The sequence below is a fragment of the Bombina bombina genome, chromosome 1 (genome assembly GCF_027579735.1).
Source record: "Bombina bombina isolate aBomBom1 chromosome 1, aBomBom1.pri, whole genome shotgun sequence".
In the NCBI taxonomy this organism is placed as follows: domain Eukaryota; kingdom Metazoa; phylum Chordata; class Amphibia; order Anura; family Bombinatoridae; genus Bombina; species Bombina bombina.
This window is the reverse complement of record NC_069499.1, coordinates 1,433,293,722-1,433,313,445: the sequence shown is the minus strand read 5'-3', so window position 1 is coordinate 1,433,313,445 and position 19,724 is coordinate 1,433,293,722. Positions and strand designations below refer to the sequence as shown.

Below are 19,724 nucleotides of genomic sequence, written 5' to 3'. Positions count from 1 at the left end.
TTCTTCTTTCACGATTTTCTGCAGACCAGACAAGAAGAGAGGCGTTCTTACGTTGTGTAAAAGACCTCTCTACTATGGGAGTAATTCGTCCCGTTCCAAGACTGGAACAGGGACAGGGGTTTTACTCAAATCTTTTCGTGGTCCCCAAAAAGGAGGGCACGTTCCGACCCATTTTAGATCTAAAGAGTCTAAACAAGTTTCTCAGAGTCCCATCTTTCAAAATGGAGACTATTCAAACAATTCTGCCACTGATCCAGGAGGGTCAATATATGACTACTGTGGACTTGAAGGTTGCATACCTTCATATTCCTATCCACAAGGATCATCATCCGTTCCTAAGGTTTGCCTTCCTGGACAAAAAATTTCAGTTCGTGGCTCTTCCCTTCGGGTTGGCCACAGCACCCAGGATCTTCACAAAGGTTTTAGGGTCCCTTCTGTCGGTTCTCAGGCCGCGGGGTATTGCAATGGCGCCTTATCTAGACGATATTCTGATCCAGGCGTCGTCTTACCATCTGAAAAAGTCTCATACAGACATGGTCCTGTCCTTTCTGAGGACTCACGGTTGGAAGGTGAATCTAGAAAAGAGTCCATTAATTCCACAGACCAAGGTTCCCTTCCTGGGAACTCTAATAGATTCCATATCCATGAAAATTTTCTTGACAGAGGTCAGAAAGTTAAAGATTCTGAATGCATGCCGAGCCCTTCAGTCCAATCCTCGGCCATCAGTGGCCCAGTGCATGGAGGTAAATGGATTGATGGTGGCGGCAATGGATATCATTCCGTTTGCTCGTTTTCATCTCAGACCACTACAGCTGAGCATGCTCAGACAGTGGAATGGAGATTATACAAATTTGTCTCCTCAGATAGATCTGGATCAGGAGACAAGAGACTCTCTTCTTTGGTGGTTGTCTCAGGATCATCTGTCCCAAGGGACGTGTTTCCGCAGACCCTCATGGGTGATAGTAACGACGGACGCCAGCCTTCTAGGTTGGGGTGTAGTCTGGAATTCCCTGAAGACTCAGGGTGTGTTGACTCAATCGGAGTCACTTCTTCCAATCAATATTCTAGAATTGAGAGCAATATTCAATGCGCTTCAGGCGTGGTCTCAGTTGGCTTCGGCCAAATTCATTCGCTTTCAGTCGGACAACATCACGACTGTAGCTTACATCAATCATCAGGGAGGAACAAGGAGTTCCTTAGCGATGACAGAAGTATCCAAGATAATTCGGTGGGCGGGGGCCCACTCTTGTTACCTGTCAGCAATCTATTTCCCAGGAGTGGACAACTGGGAAGCGGACTTTTTAAGAAAACAGATGTTTCATCCGGGGGAGTGGGAACTCCATCCGGAGGTCTTTGCCACTCTGATCCTCAGATGGGGCAGACCGGAGTTGGATCTGATGGCATGTCGTCAGAATGCCAAGCTTCCAAGATATGGATCCATGTCAAGTGATCCTCAGGCCGAACTGATAGATGCCTTGGCAGTGCCTTGGTCGTTCAACCTAGCTTTTGTGTTTCCACCGTTTGCTCTCTTGCCTCGGGTGATTGCTCGGATCAAGCAGGAGAGGGCTTCAGTAATTCTAATCGCGCCTGCGTGGCCTCGCAGGACTTGGTATGCCGATCTAATGGACATGTCCTCTCTGCCGCCGTGGAAGCTTCCATTGAGGCAGGACCTTCTCATTCAGGGACCCTTCCAACACCCAAATCTAGTTTCTCTGCAACTGACTGCTTGGAGATTGAACGCTTGATTTTATCTAAGCGGGGGTTCTCTGATTCGGTCATTGATACTTTGATTCAGGCACGTAAGCCTGTTACTAGAAAGATCTACCATAAGATATGGCATAAATATCTTTATTGGTGGGAATCCAAGGGCTACTCATGGAGTAGAGTTAGGATTCCCAGAATTCTGTCTTTTCTCCAAGAAGGATTGGAGAAAGGGTTATCAGCAAGTTCCTTAAAGGGACAAATCTCTGCTTTGTCAATTTTACTACACAAACGTTTGGCAGATGTTCCAGACGTTCAGTCTTTTTTGTCAGGCTCTGACCAGAATCAAGCCTGTGTTTAGACCAATTGCTCCACCCTGGAGTTTGAATTTAGTTCTTAATGTTCTTCAAGGGGTTCCGTTTGAACCCATGCATTCCATAGATATTAAGTTATTATCTTGGAAAGTTTTGTATTTGGTTGCTATTTCTTCTGCTCGCAGAGTTTCTGAGCTTTCAGTGTTACAATGTGACTCGCCTTATCTTATCTTTGATTCTGATAAGGTGGTACCAAACCTGGGTTTTTACCTAAGGTTGTTTCTAATAAGAATATTAACCATTATTCATTGTTTTTTCTGGAATGTGTAGGGTTCAGAAAGCTACGGCTACCTCTCTTTCTTTTTTGCTGAAGAGTATCATCCATCTGGTGTATGAGACTGCTGGACAGCAGCCTCCTGAAAGAATTACGGCTCATTCTACTAGGGCTGTGGCTTCCTCATGGGCATTTAAAAACGATCCTTCTGTTGAACAGATTTGCAAGGCTGCAACTTGGTCGTCTCTTCACACTTTTTCCAAATTATACAAATTTGATACTTTTGCTTCTTCTGAGGCTGTTTTTGGGAGAACGGTTCTTCAAGCAGTGGTGCCTTCCGTTTAGGTTCCTGGCTTGTCCCTCCTTTTCATCTGTGTCCTGTAGCTTTGGTATTGTATCCCACAAGTAAGGATGAAATCCGTGGACTCGTCATATCTTGTAAAAGAAAAGGAAATTTATGCTTACCTGATAAATTTATTTATTTTATGATATGACGAGTCCACGGCCCACCCTGTCATTTCTAAGACAGGTATATACTAATTTTTCGTAAACTTCAGTCACCTCTGCACCTTTGGCTTTTCCTTTCTCTTCCTAACTTCGGTCGAATGACTGGAGGGGGACGGAAGGGAGGAGCTATATATACAGCTCTGCTGTGGTGCCCTTTGCCACTTCCTGTTAGCAGGAGGATAAATCCCACAAGTAAGGATGAAATCCGTGGACTCGTCATATCGTAAAAGAAATAAATTTATCGGGTAAGCATACATTTCCTTTTTAATGCCTTTGTATTCTTTCACAGTGTACGTGTGTTTTTATGTGCGCATTTAGCACTTTATATTAAACGGTTTTACCCTTAGAGTGGTCTGCGCTCTGTTTTCTTTTTGTGTTGATTCCTTTTAGGGGTGTTGTCCTCTGGTTTCATACTCTGAGGTGCCATGGAGACTAGCCTTTGTTCCAGTGACTCTGTCCTCGAGGCTACCGCAACTCTGTCCTGTATGCATCCGTTTCTGTATGATCTTGGAAGCTAAGCAGGGCCAGGTCTGGACAGTACTTGGATAGTAGTCCGCCTGGGAACACATAGGGCGGTAGACGATATCCCCTTGCGCCTGTTGGGCTCTTGAGTCTTGGACTGCTCTGTGGGGGTGGTCTCTTCCTTTTGGGTTGGGACTCTTGTTCCCGTTCTCTGGGATAGCCTCTTCCCCTATTGGTCTTTTTCTTTATATCAGACAGGGTATTTGGTTCCCTGGGAGGTTGTTGTTTTAAACTATTTTGGGGCTTGGGCCTATGTCGTGGATCTTCTGGTTGGTGTAGTGTTTGGCTCACTCCTTGGATCCCGCTGTGGGATGTTACCGGACTGTTTTGATCCTAGGGCTGGCTCGGGACGTTCTGATTTTCCAGGGAACATGGGCTATGGTTTCTGGTCTGGCTAGTTGAGCTGCTTGCAGCTTGGCTAGGTTTTCGGAGCATTTTTGCTCCTTGGTGCTTGCCTTGCTTTTGACCGATATCGGTTCCCCCTCGGGGGGGGGCTGGTTCTGCCATGTTCATTAGCGACGTCTGCTAGATTTTTTTTCCATTTCAATCTATGGCTTCATGTCTTGTAGACATGTGCACCATCCCTTATCGTGTGCTCTACTTCTTCCAGGGTCTAGTTTATTCTTCTTATGGAAGTGGGCTTCTTCTCCTTTGGCCTGTCCCGTGTACAGGTGGTTGGAACAGATGTTTTTTATCCTGTTAGAAGAGAGGTCTGCTCTCTGGGGTTGTTCTGTTCCATCGATAGGGCTGTTTGCTCCATGTTGAGGCTGTTGTGAGTTTCATGCTAGCCCTCTATGTGTCCTTTTCGAAGGACTGGGGTTGGGATTCTTCTGTAATCCCGTTTTCCTTTTTTCCAGATCTGCCTGTCTCTTTGGGCTGACCCTGGTGAGAGCAGGATATGAAATATGTTGCTCATCCTCGAGTCTCAGAGACACGGTGAGCTTCTTTGAGGTTCTGTTTCTCTCTGTTAGAGCTCTGGAGCAAGCCTGGTGGCCTGGATTTGCCTGGAGTGTGCACACTGTTTGGTGGTTTATCAGGTTGATGTCTTGGTTTAGCTGCTTTTACTTCTTGGCAAAGGTTTTCTTCTGTGTCATTCTAATAACGGCAGTGTGTTCTTTTCCTACTTGGTCCGCTACATGTATTGTTCCTGAATACTCGTGTATTCTGAGTTTTTTGACAATGTGAGGACTCTGTCTTCATTTGTCTCTTGGGTGCAGTTGCTCAGTGTTTGGGAGAAGTTTTTTTCTCTTTTTTTTTGTTCCTCGGTCCTAAAACCTTGTGGTTTCTGTCTGGTCTGGGCGTTGCCTCCCCTTGTTGTCGGGTCCCATTTGGGTCTCTGTGAGCTTGACTCGCTCCTTGTTTTTTTTTTTTTTTTGTTTGTTTTTTTTTTTTGTTTTTTTTTTATTGTTTTTTTCTTTTTTTTTGTTTTTTTCTTCATTTTATTGCATTTTTGTTGTTACCTTTTAGGGTATTTCCGGGAATCCCTGTGGTTCCTCCTTGTCCTCTCCCTTTTTTAGGGTTTTTCGGGGCTGATAATCCCTTTCACTAGTAAGGGGTGTGTGGTTGTGGACTCGCTGCTGGGCGATTGTGTCTCAGTTGAGTCTGTCTTACGGTCTCTAGTCTTTTTATTGGGTAGTGGTTTCAGGCTCGGTGCCCTCAGATTGGGCCGCCTATTGTACCCTCCCGTTTTCGCATTCAGTGTTCTCTATAGCTTGGCTATTGTTTTCCCAAAAGTAATGAATGCAGCTGTGGACTCTTTCAATTTATGAAGAAAAACATAAATTATGCTTACCTGATAATTTTTCAGATGGAAAGAGTCCACAGCTCCCCACTCATATTTTTTATGTGTTTTTTTTTTTTTTCTGCTGGCACCTTTCACCTTGATATTTCTTCTACTGTTCCTTGTTCCTCGGCAGAATGACTGGGGGATGAGGGAAGTGGGAGGGGTGTCTTTGCCTCCTCCTGGTGGCCAGGTTGTGTATTTCCCAAAAGTAATGAATGCAGCTGTGGACTCTTTCCATCTGAAGAAAATGAAATTATCCGGTAACCATAATTTTGTTTTTTTTAATATTTCAGAGAGAGCTCAGGCCATTTAAAAGGCTGTTCCTGATTTTGCATGGTTCATTTTAAGCTTGTGTATTTGTACTATATTATAGAATTAAGTAGTTTATACAACTAAATTAAATTCATAAATAGTAACTGTTTTCATTGATAACTAAAAATAATCAAACTTTATTTTAAGGTGTTATCGCTAGTATAAGCAAATATAAGGTCAAGTGCAGCCTATTTAACCACTAGTGACTGGGTCTCCATAGAAGGAAGCTTAGGCTCCCAGATACCTTGTATCTACACTGTGAGAGTTCCTCAGGAATGTCTGTGGTGTAGTCTCCAGTAATTTACTAAAATTCTCAGCCTCTTAGTTAATGTTCTCTAGTTTTCCATTGGTAAAGCAACATTGCACTTACCTTGTATGACAAAAGGAATTTGACCTAAAATATCTGCACTTTGTAGCACAAAACCTACTTAGTTCAAGTAATTATTATTCCAGCAATTGTACTACAAACATAATAGTATTTCATGGGGGGGAACGAAACTTAATAGAGTAATTAATATTTACTGTTTTAATAGGGCCAGTTAAACGGCAAGTGGCAGTCAAATCCACAAGAGGATTTGCCTTGAAATCCACTCATGGCATCACTATCAAATCCAACATGGCATCTGCTGACAAAGGGGAGAGTGGAGGACGCAGAAACACAAGGCAGTTCTTTGATGGTGAAGAGTCCTGCTACATTATTGATGCAAAACTAGAAGGAAACCTAGGTCGATACTTGAATGTAAGTCAAAATACCTTGTTGAACGCAGTCAAGAGAATATTGGGGCATAGTATGTTTTAGTCAAATGCTCTGTCTTTTAGTCAAAGAATTGTGACTGTGCTTTGAGGTTTCCTCTCTGATTTTTCTGGACCCTCAAATCTACAGCTCCAGGACCCAAGTGGCTTTTGTAGATGTTATTTCTAGTATAAGATGGCGCAATGAAAGTTGCTATCCCCAATGTAGGTCTAATTGGATTATTAAAAATTGTATATATTTGTTAAAAATTCAGTAGTTCATTAAACACGCCTCTATTTATATATTCCTCTTTAAAAAATAGATACTGAACCAAAATTTTGTGTTTTAAAAAGTCTATGCAGTTTTATTAAATTTCTATGCAGTTTTATTATTGCAACAATATATATCAGTTTAAAAGCTTGACACCGGTGTCTTCTAGATTAAAAATACATAAAATTGTATCTATTTGTTTATACAATTGGTAGTATAAAATGTAAAATTGTATCTTAAAACCATATACAAAAGTGTCGATATACAATTCTAATAAGCTTATATGGCAAAATGTCTTTTATCCTGCAATGTGAGTTGCAGAATGAGTGCCGTAATTAACCACACTATGGAGACTATTAAGTCCGGTGTTACCTTATAGTGTATCTGTCTGATTGCACTATATTGTTGAGTCCGTGGTATGGGAAGATTTAATGTGCAGAAATTGCTCTTGGTATTTGAAAATAATCTTCCTTAAGGTCAGTGACCGCACGTCTGCTTCTGATTCGACCGCTTCTCCTGAGATGCCTCCTTGGCGTTTTTTTTTTTTTTCTTTCTTTGCGGTCCTTGATTGACCTCCACTTGTCGAGGTTCTTGATTTTGTGGACCTTTTTGTGCTGGGAGTAAGTCAGCGATCCTTGATGCAAATGGATAGTTGCAGTAATCCTTTGTTGGGCCACAATGAATATGGCTATTGGTCCGATGTCTGATCTTCCTCTCGGTCAGTGACCGATTCCTGCTTGTATAGCCCCTCTTTATTAGGGTCTTTGGGTGATAGTCTTTTTAGTACAGGCAAGTGGAGTAACGCTAGCAGTTGCAAATAGCGGTTCATCTTGCCGGAGTTTGAAGGGTAGGTAAAGTTTGTTTAAGAGCACAAAAAGCTCCCTGATATCCTTTATTCACCACAATCAGTGTGGCTATTGATCTGATATCAACACGTTTCGGCTGGACAGCCTTTCTCAAGATACCAGTGGGGTGGATTCTTGCCTTTTTAAAGCCTGATTTTTAACTCCTTTGCTGATCATAATTGTTTGGTGTGTTTCATTTGTATTCCGTAATTATGTTTTTAGGAAGAGAGTCCGATCTTTTCTCTGCAATATGGTTCATATTTTAATAAAAACATTAGTGCAAACGTAAAATACTTCAAATATTTAGCAATATATTAGTATTTGTTGAATTTTTGTAAAAGATTGTCATAATTTAAATCTTAGATTATACAGCTTTTTATAGGTATATGCTCAAAAGTTTTTTTCTCTTGTTAAGTGTAGTCAGTCCACGGGTCATCCATTACTTATGGGATTATATCTCTTCCCCAACAGGAAGTTGCAAGAGGATCACCCAAGCAGAGCTGCTATATAGCTCCTCCCCTCACATGTCATATCCAGTCATTCTCTTGCAACCTAACTAAAGATAGGTCGTTGTGAGAGGTCTGTGGTGTTTTTAAACTTAGTTTATTTCTTCAATCAAAAGTTTATTTTAAATGGCACCGGAGTGTGCTGTTTGTTTCTCAGGCAGCATTAGAAGAAGAATCTGCCTGCGTTTTCTATGATCTTAGCAGACGTAACTAAGATCCACTGGCTGTTCTCGCACATTCTGAGGAGTGAGGTAACTTCAGAAAAGGGGAATAGCATGCAGGGTCCCCCTGCAAACGAGGTATGTGCAGTAAATTAATTTTCTAAGCAATGGAACTGACTGAGAAAATACTGCAGATACCAATGTAATGTAAGTTCAGCCTTAAATGCAGTGGTAGCGACTGGTATTAGGCTGATGAGTGTGTGTACACTGAAGTATTTTTCTAGGGAATGGAATTTGACTCAGAAAATACTGTTAATACTGAAGTAATGTATGAGCCTTAACTGCAGTAACAGCGACTGGTAGCAGGCTTATTAATAACACTTCATAACTTTTAGAAATGTATGTTCAAAACGTTTACTGGCATGTTAATCGTTTTTTGTGAGGTACTTAGTGATAAAACTTATTGGGGCATGATTTTTACCACATGGCTAACTTTTGTTTCTGCATAGAAACAGTTAACTGAGCTTCCCCACTGTTGTAATATGAGCGGGAGGGGCCTATTTTAGCGCTTTTTTGCGCAGTAAAAATTCAGTCACAATCTTCCTACTTCATCCTCCATGATCCAGGACGTCTCTAGAGAGCTCAGGGGTCTTCAAAATTCATTTTGAGGGAGGTAATCAGTCACAGCAGACCTGTGACAGTGTGTTTGACTGTGATAAAAACGTTAATTATTAAATTGTTATCCGTTTTTGGGTATTAAGGGGTTAATCATCCATTTGCTGGTGGGTGCAATCCTTTGCTAACTTAATAGATTTACTGTGAAAATTTGGTTGCTATAACTAATTTGGTTCATTGTTATTTCAACTGTGACAGCTTTTTGTGCTTCTTAAAGGCACAGTAGCGTTTTTTATATTGCTTGTAAATTTATTTGAAAAGTATTTTCCAAGCTTGCTAGTCTCATTGCTAGTCTGTTTAAACATGTCTGACACAGATGAATCTGTTTGTTCACTATGTATGAAGGCCAATGTGGAGCCCCATAGAAATTTGTGTACTAAATGCATTGATTTAACTTTAAAGTCAGTCTTTACATGTAAAGAAATTATCACCAGACAACGAGGGGGAAGTTATGCCGACTAACTCTCCTCACGTGTCAGTACCCTCGCCTCCCGCTCAGGAGGTGCGTGATTTTGTGGCGCCAAGTACATCAGGGAGGCCCTTACAAATCACTTTGCAAGACATGGCTACTGTTATGACAGAATTATTATCTAAATTGCCAGAATTAAGAGGCAAGCGTGATAGCTCTGGGTTAAGGACAGAGCGTGCTGATGATGTGAGAGCCATGTCCGATACTGCGTCACAATTTGCAGAACATGAAGACGGAGAGCTTCATTCTATGGGTGACGGATCTGATCCAGGGAGACTGGATTCAGAGATTTCTAATTTTAAATTTAAGCTTGAGAACCTCCGCATATTGCTAGGGGAGGTATTAGCGGCTCTGAATGATTGTAACACGGTTGCAATTCCAGAAAAATTATGTAGGTTGGATAGATACTATGCGGTACCGGTGTGTACTGACGTGTTTCCTATACCTAAAAGGCTTACAGAGATTATTAGCAAGGAGTGGGATAGACCCGGTGTGCCTTTTTCCCCTCCTCCCATATTTAGGAAAATGTTTCCTATAGACGCCACCACACGAGACTTATGGCAGACGGTCCCTAAGGTGGAGGGAGCAGTTTCTACTTTATCTAAGCGTACCACTATCCCGGTGGAGGATAGTTGTGCCTTTTCAGATCCAATGGATAAAAAATTAGGTTACCTTAAAAAAATGTTTGTTCAACAAGGTTTTATCTTATAGCCCCTTGCATGCATTGCGCCTGTCACTGCTGCGGCGGCATTCTGGTTTGAGTCTCTGGAAGAGGCCATTCGCACAGCTCCATTGGATGAAATTATGAACAAGCTTAAAGCACTTAAGCTAGCTAACGCATTTGTTTCTGATGCCGTCGTACATTTAACCAAACTTACGGCTAAGAACTCCGGATTCGCCATCCAATCGCGCAGAGCGCTATGGCTTAAATCCTGGTCAGCTGACGTGACTTCTAAATCTAAATTGCTTAATATTCCTTTCAAAGGGCAGACCTTATTCGGGCCCGGCTTGAAATAAATTATCGCTGACATTACGGGAGGTAAGGGCCATGCTCTGCCTCAGGACAGGGCCAAATCAAAGGCCAAACAGTCTAATTTTCATGCCTTTCGTAACCTCAAGGCAGGAGCAGCATCAACTTCAAAGCGCCAAACAGCACTTGCAGGGTCTGGGTGGTTTACTTTGAGTGTTAATCAAGTATAAGTTTTTAGAACAATGTAACGTTTAAGACACTTTATTGCAATAAACAATTTAAAACAGTATAAAAATATATAAAACAATGTTGGTTTAAAACAATGTTACATTAAAAACAAATAATCAAGGATCCAAGATTTTACAAGGGATGACAAAAATACAATACAATACAATGATTGTGTAGAAAGAAGAAGTCGATGGTGTCAGCCTATGGGCGGGATGCAGCAGTGTAGTATGTACCTGATGTCTGTGGATGAGGGGTGTTTACCTTGTATTAAAAAGGTGTGTTCCTAATGTTGAGAAGCATATACAATAGATAAGCAGATTGGTGGAAAATATGTGTCAAAATCAAAATCTTGATTTTACAAAGGAAAAATGTAAACTTGACAAATAAAACAATTAATAAAAAATGTGAAAAAACTGCTCAAAAAAAGAATAAGCAGAGAACAGTGTGAACAAAAATTATAAAAATTATATTCAAAATGTTTCCCAAAAGAAAGTCCAAACTTTGTTCGTGAAAGTGTCAATAAAAAGTGGATCAATAGTTTCCACAAATGGTGAAAAATATATCCAGTGAGGTGCAAAAGAATGATAAAAAATGTATCCGGTGAAAAACGATTGAACAAGTGGTAAAAAAGGAAGTCTGTTCAAATTATTGTTGGTTAGTCACACAATCCAAACGAATGTTAAATGTGGGTGTGGGAGTTTTTCCTCCAAAGTTGAGGGAACTAGTGTGTCTTCGAAAATAGATACAACTTGTTGCAGATGAAAGTCTTTCTGCCAAAAAGAAAAATAACAATAGTGTAGATGGTTTTTATAAAATTAATAATATCAGATTAATAAAAACCATTTATGTATCTATTTTCGAAGACACACTAGTATCTATTTTCGAAGACACACTAGTTCCCTCAACTTTGGAGGAAAAACTCCCAAACCCACATTTAACATTCGTTTGGATTGTGTGACTAACCAACACTAATTTGAAGAGACTTCCCTTTTTTACCACTTGTTCAATCGTTTTTCACCGGATACATTTTTTATCATTCTTTTGCACCTCACTGGATATATTTTTCACCATTTGTGGAAACTATTGATCCACTTTTTATTGACACTTTCACGAACAAAGTTTGGACTTTCTTTTGGGAAACATTTTGAATATAATTTTTATAATTTTTGTTCACACTGTTCTCTGCTTATTCTTTTTTTGAGCAGTTTTTTCACATTTTTTATTAATTGTTTTATTTGTCAAGTTTACATTTTTCCTTTGTAAAATCACGATTTTGATTTTGACACATATTTTCCACCAATCTGCTTATCTATTGTATATGCTTCTCAACATTAGGAACACAGCTTTTTAATACAAGGTAAACACCCCTCATCCACAGACATCAGTTACATACTACACTGCTGCATCCCGCCCATAGGCTGACACCATCGACTTCTTCTTTCTACACAATCATTGTATTGTATTTTTGTCATCCCTTGTAAAATCTTGGATCCTTGATTATTTGTTTTTAATGTAACATTGTTTTAAACCAACATTGTTTTATATATTTTTATACTGTTTTAAATTGTTTATTGCAATAAAGTGTCTTAAACGTTACATTGTTCTAAAAACTTATACTTGATTAACACTCAAAGTAAACCACCCAGACCCTGCCAGTGCTGTTTGGCGCTTTGATATTATTTCTTCTGATTCTCCATACACTTCTGACCGCTAGGGGTCAATATATTAGAGCTAAGGGTCTTTTATACAGTAGGCGCTCAGTGTACATCCCATTTAGCAGCATCAACTTCCTCCGCTCCAAAACAGGAAGGAGCTGTTGCTCGTTACAGACAGGGCTGGAAAACTAACCAGTCCTGGAACAAGGGCAAGCAGGCCAGAAAACCTGCTGCTGCCCCTAAGACAGCATGAAGAGAGGGCCCCCTATCCGGAAACGGATCTAGTGGGGGGCAGACTTTCTCTCTTCGCCCAGGCTTGGGCAAGAGATGTCCAGGATCCCTGGGCATTGGAGATCATATCTCAGGGATATCTTCTGGACTTCAAAGATTCTCCTCCACAAGGGAGATTTTATCTTTCAAGGTTATCAGCAAACCAAATAAAGAAAGAGGCGTTTCTACGCTGTGTACAAGACCTCTTACTAATGGGGGTGATCCACCCAGTTCTGCGGACGGAACACGGGCAAGGATTCTATTCAAATCTGTTTGTGGTTCCCAAGAAAAAGGGAACCTTCAGACCAATCTTGGACTTAAAAATCCTAAACAAATTCCTAAGAGTTCCATCATTCAAAATGGAAACTATTCAAACCATCCTACCCATGATCCAAGAGGGTCAGTACATGACCCCAGTGGACTTAAAGGATGCCTACCTTCACATACCGATTCACAAGGATCATTATCAGTACCTAAGATTTGCCTTCCTAGACAGGCATTACCAGTTTGTAGCTCTTCCCTTCGGGTTAGCTACGGCTCCAAGAATCTTTACAAAGGTTCTGGGCTTACTTCTGGCGGTACTAAGACCGCGAGGCATAGCGGTGGCTCCGTACCTAGACGACATTCTGATACAAGCGTCAAGTTTTCAAACTGCCAAGTCTCATACAGAGATAGTTCTGGCATTTCTGAGGTCGCATGGGTGGAAGGTGAACGTGAAACAGAGTTCTCTATTACCACTCACAAGGGTTCCCTTCCTAGGGACTCTTATAGATTCTGTAGAGATGAAAATTTACCTGACGGAGGCCAGGTTATCAAAACTTCTAAATGCTTGCCGTGCCCTTCATTTCATTCCACACCCGTCAGTAGCTCAGTGCATGGAAGTAATCGGCTTAATGGTAGCGGCAATGGACATAGTACCATTTGCGCGCCTGCATCTCAGACCGCTGCAATTGTGCATGCTAAGTCAGTGGAATGGGGATTACTCAGATTTGTCCCCTCTACTAAATCTGGATCAAGAGACCAGAGATTCTCTTCTATGGTGGCTTTCTCGGCCCCACCTGTCCAAGGGGATGACCTTTCGCAGGCCAGATTGGACGATTGTAACAACAGACGCCAGCCTTCTAGGTTGGGGCGCAGTCTGGAATTCCCTGAAGGCTCAGGGATCATGGGCTCAGGAGGAGAAACTCCTCCCAATAAATATTCTGGAGTTAAGAGCAATATTCAATGCTCTTCTAGCTTGGCCTCAGTTAGCAACTCTGAGGTTCATCAGATTTCAGTCGGACAACATCACGACTGTGGCTTACATCAACCATCAAGGGGGAACCAGGAGTTCCCTAGCGATGTTGGAAGTCTCAAAGATAATTCGCTGGGCAGAGTCTCACTCTTGCCACCTGTCAGCGATCTACATCCCAGGCGTGGAGAACTGGGAGGCGGATTTTCTAAGTCGCCAGACTTTTCATCCGGGGGAGTGGGAACTTCATCCGGAGGTCTTCGCCCAACTGATTCATCGTTGGGGCAAACCAAATCTGGATCTCATGGCGTCTCGCCAGAACGCCAAGCTTCCTTGTTACGGGTCCAGGGACCCGGGAGCGGTGCTGATAGATGCTCTGACAGCCCCTTGGGTCTTCAACATGGCTTATGTGTTTCCACCATTTCTGATGCTTCCTCGACTGATTGCCAAGATCAAACAGGAGAGAGCATCAGTGATTCTGATAGCGCCTGCGTGGCCACGCAGGACCTGGTATGCAGACCTAGTGGACATGTCGTCCTGTCCACCATGGTCTCTGCCTCTGAGGCAGGACCTTCTAATTCAGGGTCCTTTCAACCATCCAAATCTAATTTCTCTGAGGCTGACTGCATGGAGATTGAACGCTTGATTCTATCAAAGCGTGGCTTCTCGGAGTCGGTTATTGATACCTTAATACAGGCTAGGAAACCTGTTACCAGAAGAATTTACCATAGGATATGGCGTAAATATTTATATTGGTGCGAATCCAAGAGTTACTCATGGAGTAAGGTTAGGATTCCTAGGATATTGTCTTTTCTACAAGAGGGTTTAGAAAAGGGCTTATCCGCTAGTTCGTTAAAGGGACAGATTTCTGCTCTGTCTATTCTACTACACAAGCGTCTGGCAGAAGTTCCAGACGTTCAGGCTTTTTGTCAGGCTTTGGCTAGGATTAAGCCTGTGTTTAAGACTGTTGCTCCGCCGTGGAGCTTAAACTTAGTTCTTAACGTTCTGCAAGGCGTTCCATTTGAACCCCTTCATTCCATTGATATCAAGCTGTTATCTTGGAAAGTTCTGTTTTTGATGGCTATTTCCTCGGCTCGAAGAGTCTCTGAGTTATCTGCCTTACATTGTGATTCTCCTTATCTGATTTTTCATTCAGACAAGGTAGTTCTGCGTACTAAACCTGGGTTCTTACCTAAGGTAGTTTCTAACAGGAATATCAATCAAGAGATTGTTGTTCCATCATTGTGTCCTAACCCTTCTTCAAAGAAGGAACGACTTTTGCATAATCTGGACGTAGTCCGTGCCCTGAAGTTCTATTTGCAGGCAACTGAAGATTTTTGTCAAACTTCTTCCCTGTTTGTCGTTTACTCTGGACAGTGGAGAGGTCAAAAGGCTTCGGCTACCTCTCTCTCCTTTTGGCTTCGTAGCATAATACGTTTAGCCTATGAGACTGCTGGACAGCAGCCTCCTGAAAGAATTACAGCTCATTCTACTAGAGCTGTGGCTTCCACCTGGGCCTTTAAAAATGAGGCCTCTGTTGAACAGATTTGCAAGGCTGCAACTTGGTCTTCACTTCACACTTTTTCAAAATTTTACAAATTTGACACTTTTGCTTCTTCGGAGGCTATTTTTGGGAGAAAGGTACTTCAGGCAGTGGTTCCCTCCGTTTAAAGTTCCTGCCTTGTCCCTCCCTTCATCCGTGTACTTTAGCTTTGGTATTGGTATCCCATAAGTAATGGATGACCCGTGGACTGACTACACTTAACAAGAGAAAACATAATTTATGCTTACCTGATAAATTTATTTCTCTTGTAGTGTAGTCAGTCCACGGCCCGCCCTGTCTTTTAAGGCAGATCTAAATTTTAATTAAACTCCAGTCACCACTGCACCCTATGGTTTCTCCTTTCTCGTCTTGTTTCGGTCGAATGACTGGATATGACATGTGAGGGGAGGAGCTATATAGCAGCTCTGCCTGGGTGATCCTCTTGCAACTTCCTGTTGGGGAAGAGATATAATCCCATAATTAATGGATGACCCGTGGACTGACTACACTACAAGAGAAATAAATTTATCAGGTAAGCATAAATTATGTTTTTCTATATAAAAGGATATTTAATAATTTTTTAGGCATATCAAAAAGGAATAAATAAACATATATGGATCTTGGCTTTGGGTTTCGCACTTTCTGATGTAGTTGTGTTTGTTATTATAAATTTGACCAAGTTTTAGTTTAATGTCTGGTTTTAGATATTAGTGGATTTTGGTCGAGATATTCTTATCCATTTTTTGGGGCATTTCTATAGTGGGGGAATGTGTTTGTCATAGAGTAATCGGTGGCAGATATTTGCATATTGTAATTGAATCCATTATATAATAGCGTTAAGGTCTAATTCGCTATTCAAGCCTTTTGGGTATAGAGTGCCCATTTCAAATATTAGTTTGGCTTCTTGGAATAGTAATCTCTTTTCTAGATTCCCTCCTCTACCATCTGTCTTCACTTTCTTTATGCCCCAGAATTTCATGTAATTTGGGTTACCTCTATGAAACTGTTTGAAATGGGCATATAGCCTTGTGTTATCCTTATCTTTTTCTATACTGCGAATGTGTTCACTAATTCTTTCTTTCAGTTTTCTGCCCGTTTGGCCCAAATATAGATGCTCACATGAGCACTGTAATACATATATAATGTTGGTGTCTGTGCACCTAATGATGTCGTTTATCTTAATTTCCTTCTGAGTTGCAGTTGATTTTACCATTTTGGTTTTGGTGCTGTACTTACACGATTTACATTCGTGGCAGGGGAAGAAACCTAATACTTTTTTGTTTCTAAGATTATATTGGTTTACACAGGGTTTAGATGTGAACTCACTTGGGGATAAAATATTTTTTAGATTTGTAGCTTTCCTGAATATTATGTCAGGACGATATTTGAGTCTTTTCCCTATTATGGGGTCACTTCTGGCAATATGCCAGTGTTTCCTTATGATGTTTTCTATTTGTTTGTGCTGGCTCGAAAAAGTGGTTATAAATGGGATATCGTAAGGGTCCTTTTCTTCTTTATTTGTTATGGTTTTATCTTCCAGTAGTGTCTTTCTTTCTATTCCTCTAACTTGTTCTTTAGTTTCTAGTAATGATTTAGAATGGTATCCTCTTTCTACAAATCTATCGTATAAGATGTTATCATAGTCTGATATTTGAGTGCAATTCCTTCTGATTCTAAAGAATTGTCCTTTTGGTACGTTTTTCTTCCACCTTTCGTGGTGGCAGCTTTTAAAATCAATGTAACTATTTGCATCAACCTTTTTAAAGAATGTTGTGGTGGTGATTCTATTGTTTACTATGGCAATTTCAATGTCCAAAAAATTAATTTTTGTTTTGTGATATTCATGTGTGAATTTCAATCCAAAGTCATTGGTATTGAAATCAGAAATAAATTGTTCAAGTAATTCCTCATCCCCTCTCCAGACAATAAATATGTCATCTATGAATCTCTTTTAGAGCACGAGATTCGCACCCCATGGTGCTCTTGATATAAAAAGTTCTTCAAAATATCCTACGAACAAATTCGCATAGCTGGGTGCGAATCTCGTGCCCATGGCAGTACCTCTTTTCTGTAAGTAGTAGTTCCCATTGAACGAGAAATAATTATTTTTCAATATAAATTCCATACAATCTAGTATAAATTCTTGTTGTGGTTTGGACATATTATCTCTTGTTAAAAAAAGTACTGGTGGCTTCTAGTCCTCTATTGTGTTCTATGCACGTGTAGAGGGAACTCACGTCACAAGTTACTAAAATGTAGTTGTCTTTCCACTCTAAATTTTCTATCAGATTTAAAAAATGTTTTGTGTCTTTTAGATGTGATGGTATGGATTTGACATATTTCTGGAGGAAGTAATCAGTGTATTGCGAAAGATTTGATGTTAGGGAGTCTATTCCTGAAATGATGGGTCGGCCTGGGGGGTTTGTGATATCCTTATGGATTTTAGGCGGGAAATAAGACTGGTGTTCTTGGCTTTTGTAGATGCTTACCCTTTAAATGCTCTCCTTTTTCATTATGCCAGTCTGGCCTCCAAGCAATTGACTCTTAGATCTAGTTACCCTGTGTGTTCCTTTTGTCAAGTGCTTCTGGTCTCTATTCATTTTCCCCAACTTCTCATGGACTGGTTGCTGATTCCCTGTTTCTGACCCACAAAGTTGCTACTCTTCAATATGTCAAAAAAATATGTTAGAGCATTTTATTATCACACTATTGCTTGCATATAATTACATGTTAAAGACATTTGGTCACTTCTAGACCAACAATGCACTACAGGAGCTAGGTAAGCACATCTGGTGAGACACTGACAAGAGGCATATGTGCATATGTCCTCAGATCACCAGCTAGCTCACAGAAGTGCATTTCTGCTCCTGAGCCCGCCTAGATATGCTTTTCAACAAAGCATACTAAGAGAACAAAGTACATTTTATAAAATAAAATAAAAAATGTCCTAAAATTGTATGCTGTTTGAACCTGGAAAGTTAAATTTTCTTTCATGTCCCTTTTAATACCTATTTCTCTTGTAAGGTGTATCCAGTCCATTACTTGTGGGATATTCTCCTTCCCAACAGGAAGCTGCAAGAGGATCACCCACAGCAGAGCTGTCTATATAGCTCCTCCCCTAACTGCCACTACCAATCATTCTCTTGCAGCTCTCAACAAGATAGGAAGTAGCTAGAGAGATATGGTGAATTTATGTAGTTTATCTTCAATCAAAAGTTTATTATTTTCAAATGGTACCGGAGTTGTACTGTTTTAGCCTCAGGCAGAAAGTTGAAGAAGAGTCTGCCTGTGGTTTTTGATGATCTTAGCAGGTTGTAACTAAGATCCATTGCTGTTCTCACACATAACTGAAGAGATGAGGTAACTTCAGCTGGGGGAATGGCGTGCAGGGTCTCCTGCTATGAGGTATGTGCAGTTTAAATTTTTCTAGAGAAATGAATATGCTAGAAAATGCTGTTAATACCGGATTTATTTAAGGTAAGCCTGATTAGTGATTTAATAACGACTAGTATCATGCTTGCTGTAAAAGGTAATATACTTATTACTTTCTCACATTACTGAAAATAAGATAACGTTTGCTGGAAGTGTTTAAACGTTTTTTTCTACATATTGGTGATAAAACTTTATTGGGGCCCAGTTTTTTTCACATGGCTGGCTAGATTTTGCCTAGGGGTAGTTTTTTATGGCCCTCTCACTGTGAGTACAGGCTGGGAGGGGCCTAATTTCAGGCCTAAATCGTGCAGTAGTTTTTGCAGCTTGAGACTTCCAGCTTCCCTGAAGGAGTCCCCTGAACACTTAGGACCTCTACAAAGGGTTTTTGTGCCTTCAAAAGTCGTTGTATGGGCAGGTAGGGCCACAGCAGAGCTGTGGCAGTTTGTTGTGACTGTTAAAAAACGTTTATATTGTTTTTTTTATCCGGTTTTGAAACTAAGGGGTTAATCATCCATTTGCAAGTGGGTGCAATGCTCTGTTAGTCTATTATACACACTGTAAAAATTTCGTAAGATTTACTGCTTTTTATCACTGTTTTTCAATTTCTGACAAAGTTTGTTTCTCTTAAAGGCACAGTACCGTTTTTATTTTTTGCTTGTTTACATTTATCAAAGTGTTTTCCAAGCTTGCTGGTCTCATTACTAGTCTGTTAAACATGTCTGACATAGAGGAAACTCCTTGTTCATTATGTTTAGAAGCCATTGTGGAACCCCCTCTTAGAATGTGTACCAAATGTACTGATTTTACTTTAAGTTATAAAGATCATATTCTGTCTTTAAAAGATTTATCACCAGAGGAAATTGACAAGGGGGAAGTTATGCCGACTAACTCGCCCCACGTGTCAGAACCTTTGACTCCCACTCAAGGGACGTTTACTTTACAAGACATGGCGGCAGTTATGGATCATACCCTTACAGCGGTATTGTCCAAACTACCAGGGTTACAAGGAAAGCGAGACAGCTCTGGGACTAGAAAAAATACAGAGCTCTCTGACGCTTTAGTAGCTATGTCTGATATCCCCTCATAATATGCAGAAGCTGAGGCAGGAGAGCTTCTTTCTGTGAGTGATTTTTCTGACTCAGGGAAGATGCTTCAACCTGATTCTGATATGTCTACATTTAAATTTAAGCTTGAACACCTCCGCGTGTTGCTCAGGGAGGTTTTAGCTACTCTGGATGACTGTGACACCATTATAGTGCCAGAGAAATTGTGTAGATTGGATAAATACTATGCAGTGCCTGTTTACACTGATGTTTTTCCAAT

General features: G+C 40.8%; 1 protein-coding gene across 1 annotated transcript in view; it reads left to right on the top strand.

Annotated features, from left to right (window-relative positions):
• The window catches only part of SETDB1 (SET domain bifurcated histone lysine methyltransferase 1), a 475,933-nt gene that overhangs the window by 291,320 nt on the left and 164,889 nt on the right, over positions 1–19,724 (top strand). Inside the window, exon 20 of the mRNA XM_053705493.1 lies at positions 5,947–6,152. Within this exon, the coding sequence (XP_053561468.1) occupies positions 5,947–6,152 (206 nt within the window). The remainder of the gene's footprint in view (positions 1–5,946; positions 6,153–19,724) is intronic.